The sequence below is a fragment of the Manihot esculenta genome, chromosome 11, assembly GCF_001659605.2.
Source record: "Manihot esculenta cultivar AM560-2 chromosome 11, M.esculenta_v8, whole genome shotgun sequence".
NCBI classification, from domain to species: domain Eukaryota; kingdom Viridiplantae; phylum Streptophyta; class Magnoliopsida; order Malpighiales; family Euphorbiaceae; genus Manihot; species Manihot esculenta.
This window is the reverse complement of record NC_035171.2, coordinates 7673247-7684653: the sequence shown is the minus strand read 5'-3', so window position 1 is coordinate 7684653 and position 11407 is coordinate 7673247. Positions and strand designations below refer to the sequence as shown.

At 29.0% G+C, this 11407-nt stretch overlaps 1 protein-coding gene and 1 long non-coding RNA gene across 2 annotated transcripts; both read right to left on the bottom strand.

The window, feature by feature from the left end:
* Positions 1–8461: 8461 nt before the first annotated feature.
* Positions 8462–9500, bottom strand: LOC110626370. Its single transcript, XM_021772213.2, has 3 exons — positions 9328–9500; positions 9097–9204; positions 8462–8984 (listed from the first exon to the last, which is right to left on the bottom strand). Exons 1-3 carry the CDS (start codon positions 9487–9489, stop codon positions 8571–8573), a joined length of 684 nt encoding a protein of 227 aa, XP_021627905.2. The 5' UTR covers positions 9490–9500; the 3' UTR covers positions 8462–8570.
* Positions 9501–9506: 6 nt separating this feature from the next.
* On the bottom strand, positions 9507–10197 carry LOC122725080. The gene is made up of 3 exons (XR_006352489.1): positions 9940–10197; positions 9735–9858; positions 9507–9654 (listed from the first exon to the last, which is right to left on the bottom strand). It is a non-coding gene; the product is annotated as an uncharacterized LOC122725080 (long non-coding RNA).
* Positions 10198–11407: the final 1210 nt, after the last annotated feature.

Genomic DNA, 11407 nt, shown 5'->3' with positions numbered 1-11407 from the left:
TTTATTCATATAGGATTCATTGCAACTCATTTCATTGAGTCAAAACCTCCCTTATGTGTCTTCTCAAATTTTAAATATGGCATAGAGTATTTTTGAAAGGGGAGTACATTAAGGGGAGTAATTCTTAAAATCCATATACTACACTTGTGATCATTATCTTATCATCCACCAATTGTTTGTCATCATTAAAAAGGGGGAGATTGTTGGACCTAAGTGTTCTAATCCTTGTTTTGATACTAATAAACAATTGATGTGCTACTAATTATCTTTAAAAGTATTTGTGTTGAGCTTGTAGGTCCCTTATTAAAATAAATGAAATCGCTTCAGTTTCAAGAATGAAAAGTGCCGAATTTGGAAGCATGCCATAAGAAAGGGATCGGAATGTAATTTTTTCTTTATGCATTGTGAATTTCAATTAATTAATTGTGATGGCTCAAGTTTTCTTTTGATCCTAAAAGTTTATAAATATGGCCAAGTTTTAAGTAATTGACTTTGAGGGACCAAAATGAAATTTTCCAAAACAAGTGATTTTGAAAATATTTTTTTATCAAAATAAAAGATCCAAAAATATAGGTTGCAAAAATTCAAACGGATTGAAAAATGGAGTTTCATAGCCTAAGTTATGATTTTTCAAAGATTTAAAGAATTATTTTTGTGCTCCTAAAGTCAAATGTTCGGCTTCTGAAAATGAATGACAGAGGTAAAAGTCTCATATGTTTGGCCGCCGAATATAAACTTTAGGCCGCTAAAAGTCTGTTTTCAATATGCCCCCTAAAGTAAAACTTTTGGCTTTTGAAGGAGAAGGGAAAGAGGCAAAAGTCTAAAATATTATGCCGCCGAATATAGACTTTAGACTGTCGAAAGTCTATTTTCAAGAAAGACGTTCTTCACCTTAAATGGTTCAGCCGTCAAACCAGAGTTTTTCTGAACACGATATAACGGTTATTTTTGTACACAAACGCTCTATTTGCATTTAATGCATCCCTAACGGCCATATTTATGACAGAATTATAAATATAATGTGTTTTTAATCTGAAAAGGTTAAAACAATCATCTAAACATACAATTATTGAGATTAAAGCCTTTTTCACTCTCTCTCTCTCAAAATCTTGAGCCATAACATTAATTTCTTGAAAGATTGTCTTGAGTTGTAATTGGTTTGAGTTTTAAGTGGTTTGAGTTTTAAGATTGAGTGAAGGTTGTTGAGTGAATTTATTGTAATGGGTATGATTTTGAGCAAATGATTGCTCTTGTGAGAAAAAGAAAATTGTAAAGAGTAAGGATTTTGCTTTAGAATTATAAGAGATTTTAATCTTTCACCAAAAAAAAAAATTTGATAGTGGAGTTGAACTCTTAAGGAGGGTTTTGAGGAGAGGATGTAGGCTTGAGATAACTGAACTTCTATAAACCATTGTATTGTTTTTTTCTCTATGTTCCTTATTCTCTTTTTAATTTGTGTCTCTTTACCTTTAAATTTCTTATAAACCCAATTTACCTCTCTTGGGTTACTTCATAGCAGTGGACTTAAAATTTTTTTAAGTCTTTATAAACTTATTTTCTCATACTATGATATTTTTAAAATTGTGTTCCCAAGAATGATTATAGTTTTTTTTCTTTTACTTTTAATTTTCTTTCGGTCTCTCTCGCACCATCGTTTCCATTTGACTCCCCATGCTTTTATCTCTTTCCAAATATTATAATTATAAATTATTTTATATATTATTATTAATAATTATTTCTTAGATTTAAATTTTATTTATTTATAAAAAATAATTTATATTTAAAAAATATTAATTAAAGAAAATATTTTATAATAAAATAATTTATTTTTATTATTATATTAATAATTTTATATATTAATATTTTAATAAATTTTTAAAATACAGAAAATAATATATTTTTATTTTGATAAAAAACTATTTTTTGTTAAATATTTTTTTATTGACTTAAATGTTAAAAATGTAAAATATTTTTTTTGAAAAAAGATTATAGAAAACTAAGCTCGCTTGCATAAAAAGTAAATTAATATAAGTTTTTATGATTGAAGTAATAAAAAAATACAATAAACATAATGAGAGTGAGACTTGAATTTTTTTATTTTTTATTTTTGAGTCTTTGCAACGAAGAATTAAGTTGAGCTTTCTTTGAATATCATGTTTTTAAAATTCTGGTCCTAGAGGAGAACTTTCATGCTTGGGATGAGTGTGTTTTCATCAATTCATTTTAATTGTTTTTGATAATATGTAATTTAATTAATAATGGAATTAATTTAATTTCTTTATTTAATATATATACCTAAACTAAATATTATTTATTTTTTTATCAATAATACTAAAGTATACTATTATTTTTTAATAATATATATTTTTGTTTATATTATAACTTTATAAATTAATATTTTTATAAATTATAGGGTTACATTAAACAACTAAATTGAATATTTCAAGTTGATTTTTATATTAACATTGGCATAAAATTTTGATTGGATTCCTAACGAAAAGGAGAGATTTAGAGTTGAAACTTAAGAAGAAAGTTTGAAAAATCAAATGGAGAATTATGCCAAGAAATCTCATATTATATATTCTAATGTAACCATTAAGGGCTAAACAATCCTAAGATACCCGCCTCAATTTAATTGGCCCACTCAATTCCAAAAAAGAAAATTTAGTCCATCAGCATCTCAATTTCAATCTACACGAGATTTTATTCAATATTTTATAATCTATGGAATAACTATAAATATATGAATTAAAATAAAAAAAATTATAAATATATGAATATTAACATACTAATTTTTAGTGAGCTTGAAGCATTTTTTCAGTTAATCTGAAATATTTCACACTTTGAGATTTTATTACAGATTTTACCGATAAATTGTGAATCTATTAGTAAAATCAGCTCAATTTTTCTCTAATCCGATTACTAATATATTCATATTCATCAATTTTCCAGCGTATGGGGTTTTTTGAATCATTTTTTTCAAAATTTTCTTTATTATTTAGTAAACATAACTTTTGTTGTATGTGGATGGAATTGGCATATTAAAGTATTGTACATGTGAAAGACCACTAAAAATTCTTAAATGATAACCATTTCAATATGATTTTTCGCATTCTCTCCCATTATTTCATCAATTTGCAAGAAAAGTTGAAATAGACATACATTAAGTGTCCAAATTGTACTTAATCAACAAACCATTTGGTATAAAATTTCCACTTTGTATAATTTTATTTTTAGTTGTAACATTATTTAAATGTTAAATTTTACTTTGCTTAGGTAATGCAGGATGAGTTTCAAGATGTGCATTTACAGATAAAAGAAAATCTGTCATCTCAAGACGTTGGTGATTATTCAAATCAGTCCAGCAATCTTAATGGCATCAACAAAGAATCAAAGAGGAGATCTACTCCTGCCATTAAGTTGAGAACTGACTGATCCAAAATGGAATATTTCCAGAAAAATTATTATCCCTCAGATCAAGTGCCACAAAATTAGGACTTCTAAGAAGCTCATGGGGTATGGGTCCACTTACACTGTTCTTTTGTAAAAATAGAAAGAGCAATGATGAAAATTGAAGCAGGAAGGCATAGACCCATACAATCTATTTCCTGAGAGATCCGAAAATTGAAGACCGCTTAGTATTTTGGAAAATGGACCTGATATCTTATTATTGGACATGTCCAAAAAAAAATAGACTGGAGCTATTCAATAAGTCTACACCGACCATCGCGCTAAAGGTGTTTTTTTTCATATCCAATACCATCAAGCTTCTCAAGTTCATATTATGAGAAAAAACGTTGCCCTGAAAATTGTTGTTTGATAGAATCGGTGTACAGTAAAAAGTACAATTTGCGAACAGATTTCCTGAGAAATTATTATAGAATAAATCCAAAGCAACTAGTGCTGTGTCTCACTGATTGAAGGAGGAACATTACCACTGAAATTATTCCTCTATATGTTTATATATTCTAGTTTTGAGAGGACCAAACCAAACTCCTTAGGCAGCACATCAATCATGTTTCTGTGAGTGAGTTTTTCCTCAAATTCATAACATTCCGGAAGAGGGCCAAAATTTTGATTTTCTTTGAGACCCAACTCAACAAGGCTTTTCAGTTCGCATAATCCTAAAATGTTAGAATAAACTTATTAGTGATTGCTAATCAAATATAATTTTTAATATTACGAATGAATCTTTTTTTGTCGGAATAACAAATCACTGTAAGATATTTTTTTTAAACAAAATTTATAATTTAATTAATAAATTTAGTAACTATTATTTTATATATGACATCGGTGAAAGTATATTTAAATATTTTTATATTATATTTAATTGTGCTATTATTAATTTTCTTAGCAATATAAATAAGAATGTTTTATATATTCTTTTATAAGTTTATTCATAAATTTGATTTTAAAAAATTTATAATGTGATCATAAAATTCTACCATTTTTAATGTTATTTTATCTTTAAACAAAAATTTTGTAAAATAATAACACTAAGTAATAAATAATTATAATTCTACTATATTTTTAATCCATTAAATTATTATTTTTTTAAAAATAATTATTCTAGTCAATCTCGAGGTTTATTTGTAATATTGATTCGTAAAAGAATAATATTTAATTTTATAAGTAAAAAAAAAAAAAGATAGATTATCAACGAATAATTTCTGTGATTTTTTTTAACATTCTATTTGCCTGATCATGTTTCTATGTATTATGAAAAAGAATAATCTTAGTAAAAAAATTTTAAGTTTTAGTAACGCTTTCTATGTGTATTTAGTTTATTAAATTAATTTTAATATATCAATATATCAAAAGAATAAATTATTTTATGAAAAAATAAATAGAGTTTTTTGAAATAAAATGAAGGAAATATCAATTAAATTTCACTATGACGTAACTATAATTTTTATTTTTGTCTTTATAATATTTGAGTAATAACAAATGAAATCAATTAAAAAAAATTAATTAACAAATATTATTTTTAAAAATCAATTGAAAAAAAAATATTCTTATGTTAATAAAAAAATATTATAATTTCATATATATACATAATTTTCTAATAAATATTATAATGTTTAATTTCTTTTGCAATGTTTATAATACGTTTTAGTTATTTTCAATTTTGTAGCAAGTATTCTATTAAAAAATAATTTAATAAAGTTATGATTTATATTTTGTTTATCTTTAGTTTTTCATATGAACTATATCACATTTATAACGTAAAGTATATAATTTATGGTATACATAATCTATGCTATAAATCTTAAATACAATTGCTTATAGTGAATATTTTTAATTTAATTTTTAGAAAAACATGTTTTACTGGTTACATGGTAAGAAAAATTCAAATTTTATAATAACAATAAAAAATTTTAATTTTAATCTTATATAAGTTATATTCAGCCCTTCAAGGGCCTAGGCGAAAAATAATATATATATATATATATATTGAATTAACTAATAAAAAGTCGTAAGAAAAAAAATATATATATATATATATTTTAAGGAAAATAATGGACTTTGAAAAGGAAAATAAAAAGGAATGAAACGGAAAGGAGTGAAATTTGATGTGATATTCTCTCAAATTTTCAAATAAGGCTGCCATATATTATCAAATTTTCCAATAAGGCAGCTCTATATATATTATCAAACTTTTCAACAACACCGTTGTAAACGTGTTGGCTGGGACGTTACCCTTCTATAAAAATGGGATATTTTACTTCATATATACACTAAATCAATTAAAATATATTACATATATTAAAATCATGAAAGGCCCATAGAAATTACGATATTAGTTTTTTTCTTATGCCCTATATCTCCAAAGGCCCTATATTACTTTGGAGACCACAGTGTTGCAGTGCAAGAGCCCTTAACTGAAGTGATGGAATCCAACCATTCTCAAATGCAATATTGCCACTTAATCCAACCACCTCAAGGCTGGAATACTTATCAAATGAATCGAAAGAGAATACACCCTCAAAATGGTCATTACGAAGTTCAATATATCAGAGCTTAGGTGCCTAAAATGAAGGAAGATGCCATGTTAATTGATTTCCAGAAAGATCTAAGGCTTTGAGAGATGTCAAATTGTCAAGACATTGAGGAAGAGTGCCTCCAAGTTCATTATAGCTCAGATCTAACTGTTGAATATCTTTTAAACCACACAAACCTATATTATAACAAATTGATAATCTGAGATCTGATAGGCTTACCAGATGCGGATGTTGAATGTGGTAGAAAAAGATATAGAAATTAAATGAAAGATGAGCATAATATTTGCTTGAGGCGTGATAATAATCACTGTCCTTAAGGATAATTCGCCTATAGTTCGTATCCTCCAGGATTCAACAAGTCTTCTGAATTACAAGTAACTCAGGAGCAAGAACAGTAGCAATTATTAATTACCCAGAAAAATAGAGAAGAAGCAATAGAGAGAAATAGAAGTATTTATTTTTTGTGTGATCCTGAATAACGTAAATGCACTGCTATTTATAGTGCTTAATGTCATTCAAATCCATAATATCAGTTAAAAATATGATTCAGTTAAGATAAAGATTAAGATATCCACAATATCAGCTAAAGATATGGTTCAGTTAGGATAAAGATCGAGATAACTTAAAGAGAAAAAATCTTTTTAACCAACTTAAAATCTGTAACTTATTTCAAAATATTTTAAATTATTTATAATTCTTTTGAAATAAAATATCCAACAATTTCCCACTTATTTCAAAAGAATTGGGACATAAATTTAAGTAAAATATTTTCTGGGTATAGTACAATGTATTAATTTTGGTGTCTTTTGGACTATGAACCAAAATTTGATTAAGTGAAAGATAATTTACTGAATATTTGGTGAAATTTAAACTTCTATGAGCCAAATAATTCTTAGTGTAAATTAAACTTTTCACCAATCACAATTTACTTTCACAATTCTGCTGTTTGACGCGGTGTTGCGCTAATAAGTCATGCGCATGCCTGAAAGTTCATGAGAGCTCTAGAAATTTGCCTTTAATTTCATAGAAGCGGCACCACTCCACTCTCATATAGGTCATTCCATCAAGTGTATACTGCACCTTATACGCCACCTATAAAGGATATGGAAATAATTAAGAGTTTTAACTCAACCTCACTTTCTTTGCAGTTTTAGCACTAACACCACAGGTAGGACTTTATAAAGTGCTTAATATAAATCAACTAATGATTTGTTATTACCCATATGAACTTATTTCATGGGATCGCCAATCATATAGGTTGGGTTATCATCATTGTTGACTTCCTCCAACAGGCTGTAGTCCCATACCCCTCGATATTTCGTTTATTAATTTCTTTCCCAAGGGTTTAGTCAGAGGATCGGCCAAATTCACTTCTGACTTCACATAATTAATAGATATAACTCCATCTTTTAGCAGCTGTTTTACCACATTATGTCTCAACCGAATGTGTCTATTTTTACCATTAAAGGTTTTATTTTTTGCAATGGCTATTGCAGCTTGGCAATCACAATGAATAGACACAGAAAGTGTTAGTTTCATTCCTAATGGAATGCCTGCCAAGAAGTTTTTTAACCACTCAGCCTCATTGCCAGTCGAATCTAGAGCAATAAACTCTGATTCCATGGTTGATCTAGCAATAACAGTTTATTTTGCTGATTTCCACGATATTGCTCTACCACCTAGGGTGAAAATATAACCACTAGTGGATTTGTTCTCATCTGAATCTGAAATTCAATTTGCATCGCTATACCCTAATAGCTTAAGGAGTTATAAGGATGTGTTCATCCCTCTGGAGTAATAAGGTGATTGTCGTGTGCTAGAGCATTGGAGTGATAAGGTGTATTTTTGTAAATATGTTTTACTTTGAATGTGTCTAAGTGGTTATGATTCTGCGAGTGATGAGTTTGATTGCCTAAGTTAGTTCAGTTATTTTCTCCTGTTTATTTGCTACTATGCACTACAAAAAAACAGTCTATCAGTGACGGATTTTTCCGTCGCTGAAAGTCAAAAATCCGTCGCTGAAACTTTCAGCGACGGATTTGCGACGAACTCAAGTCCGTCGCTTAAAGTCATGTCGCTAATTTTTTCCGACGGATTTTTCGAAGGAAAATTCAGTCGGAAAAATTTAGCGACGAAAAAGTTTGTCGCTAAATCCGTCGGAAATTCCAATTTATCCGATGAACGTTCCGTCGAAAATAATTAGAGACGAAAATTTTCCGTCGGAAATCCGTTGGAAATATTAACGTATTTTAAAAAATTTTCTCACAAATCCGTCGCTAATCTGTTAAATTTCGATCACAAAAAATAATTCCCTGTTTTTATTTACATATTCCCTGTATAATCAAATAATTTATAATTAAGAATCATATTAAATATAAATTAAATATCATTCATAATAATTATAAGTAATGTTCATAATACTCAATAATATTCAGAATATTTAAAATAAATTCATAATATTTAACAATGTTCATAAAATTTAAAATAAATTCATAATACTTAACAATCGTCATAAAATTTAAAATAAATCAATTATACTTAACAATGTTCATAAAACTAAAAACTAATCTATGAATTTGTTGAACCATCTGATAGAGAAGTACAATCTGCAGTTGGATTATGCGATGAAGATCTTTTTTTGTTATTCAATGATTTCATCTGATCTTTTATTTGCTTTTCTATCTGCACTCGCATTTGCTCTTGCATTTGCTCCATGTCTTGTTTCATTTTGACCCGGTTTTGCTCTAATATTTGTTCAACCTCCTCTAAAGAAAACATAGTTTGAGAAGGTCCTCCAGGATGAGCTGATGTGCATGAGAAAGAGGTAGTTGGAGTTCCAGATTTTGCAATATCAGAAGATCCAAAACCATAAACCCTCCCTTTACTACTTCCAGAAATTTCCATCCACTTATTCAAATCAAAAGCAGACTGACTATCACAATTGTCATTCACATTTTCAGCAATGGCAGTCAAATAAGCTCCCTAAGTAAAAAAAGAAAACATAATCAACATTTCATGCACCATACACAACTAATGATAACATAACAAATAGAAAAATAATGTGATAACGATAAATAAACAAAAACTAACTTACATCAACTCGTTGTGATTTTCCATCAATGAAAACACCTTGACTCCCCTTTTTCGTGTGAGTGGCACGAAATAGTTCAAGTTGAGTTGGTTGCCTACCTAACTTCTTTGCCTACAAAAAAGAAATAATCACACAACACAAGATGCACCACAACACAATATGCACGAATAATATCTAGGCATTTATATAAAAACAGAATTGTATAAATAAAAGTAAGGAATAAAAAAGTTATACCAATCTATTCTCATGAACCTCCAGTTTTATTGAACCACAAGAGTGTTTCGTAATAGTCCCATCTTTTTCTACGTTTCTATTTGCTTTACCAGCTTTTGATTTCTTTCTCCACTCTGGTGTACTCCAATATGCAACAAGTGCATTCCATATCTCTGCCTCCATCCAATCTGGTCCTAAATTGTATAGATAAGCAATATCTGTCTTCTTGTGCTTACGCAACAATTCACTCCTAACTCTATTAAGAATGTCTCGCAGTCTTTCTTTTCCTACCTTTTCCCAAGCAGTTCGAATCATATCTTCTTCACTCTCATCCCATACATATCGACTCTACAAACAATAATTAGTGTTATGTAAATTTAAAAAACTTAAAATGCATTTAGAAATTTTAGAATATAAATTGTATTTACCCGAAAAAGTCAGAAGAGCTCGTCTTTTGTCTTTAAAGGTATTTCTGACCAAGTTTTCCATGGAGCAGTGTAGCGCATCTTAATGTCATTATTGATTGATCTAGTAACTGTGGAATCTAAAAAGCTACAATATTTTTATACATAATTAGTAGTTGTAAGTAATAATACATATTAAATCAATAGCAAAAAGTTGTATATGACTTACACATTTCCTTTCAATCTGATCAATTGCCGATCAGACGGGTTTGATGGGATAGGATGTCCCAAGTTCGGACCTCTAGTTCGAACTGATGATGATGATGATGCGTTTGCTTGTCCCTCTAATGCTGCTGGAGTGTGCTCCAGTGTTTCCTCTTGCATCTGTACTGGCTCATCTGTTTCATTCGTAGAGAGCTGCTGGCTATGTCCTCTACCTCTAGATGATACTGCTCTTCGAGGCATCTGAAAAAATAATTATCCATTAGTTTCAATTAACAATAAAAAAATCGAATCGTATTAAAAAAAATTGAAAATCGAACTATAAATTTTTTAAAGATCGAACCAAATCAAAATTTGAAATAAATCGAATCAAATTAAACCGATAAGAATATTTTTAATTAATTATAAGAATATTTACATATATAAAATATCTATAAATTATTGAATCCATTCAATAACACATTAATTCAATTAATTCAATAAATCGAATCAAATTAAACCGATAAGAATATTTTTAATTAATTATAAGAATATTTACATATATAAAATATCTATAAATTATTGAATTCATTCAATAACACATTAATTCAATTAATTCAATAAATCGAATCAAATTAAACCGATAAGAATATTTTTAATTAATTATAAGAATATTTACATATATAAAATATCTATAAATTATTGAATCCATTCAATAACACACTTCAAGAAAAAAAACTTGATTCAATTTTAGGTACCGTATTATTGAAGGGACAGCCATAAACCTTGAATTTTAATAAAAACTCATAAAACTATGTATGAAGAAAATCCAAACCAGCAGCAGAAAAAAGAGAGGAGCACAACAAAAATGTGTTGGAAAGAGTAAAACCATTTTCCTCTACAGAAGAGTAAAAAAAATGCAACTGTGAGTAAACAAACCAATTGATAATAATTAAAAATTATTACATAGATGACTTCATCAGTGCACAGTGGCAACTTCCAAGAAGGTAACTAGGTGGGGTTCCAGTGGGATTCTTTCTAACTAAGCTAAGGCTGGGAAAATATACTTTGACTATTTGCTCCCAAGCTGTCCCATATTGACTACCTCTATTGTTTTCATCAACAAACTAGACCGCAATGCACTATGAGCTTATTAAATCCATTCAATAACACATTAATTCAATTAATTTTTTTTTATTGAAATAATTTAACATGCTTTCAATTCAATAACACATTCACTCATCACAGCACACACACACACACTTACCTGGAGTGGCGACGATCGGCAGCTGCAGCAGCGGGTGGCAACGGCGGCAACGGCGAGGGGACAGCGACGGCGACGGAGAGGGGAGCGCGACACCCACGGGATGAGCAGCCACAGCGACGACGACGGAGAGAGGAGCGCGACACCCACGGGATGAGCAGCGACAGCGACGGCGATGGAGAGGGGACGGAGAGGGGACAGCGACGGCGACAGAGAGGGGAGCGCGACACCC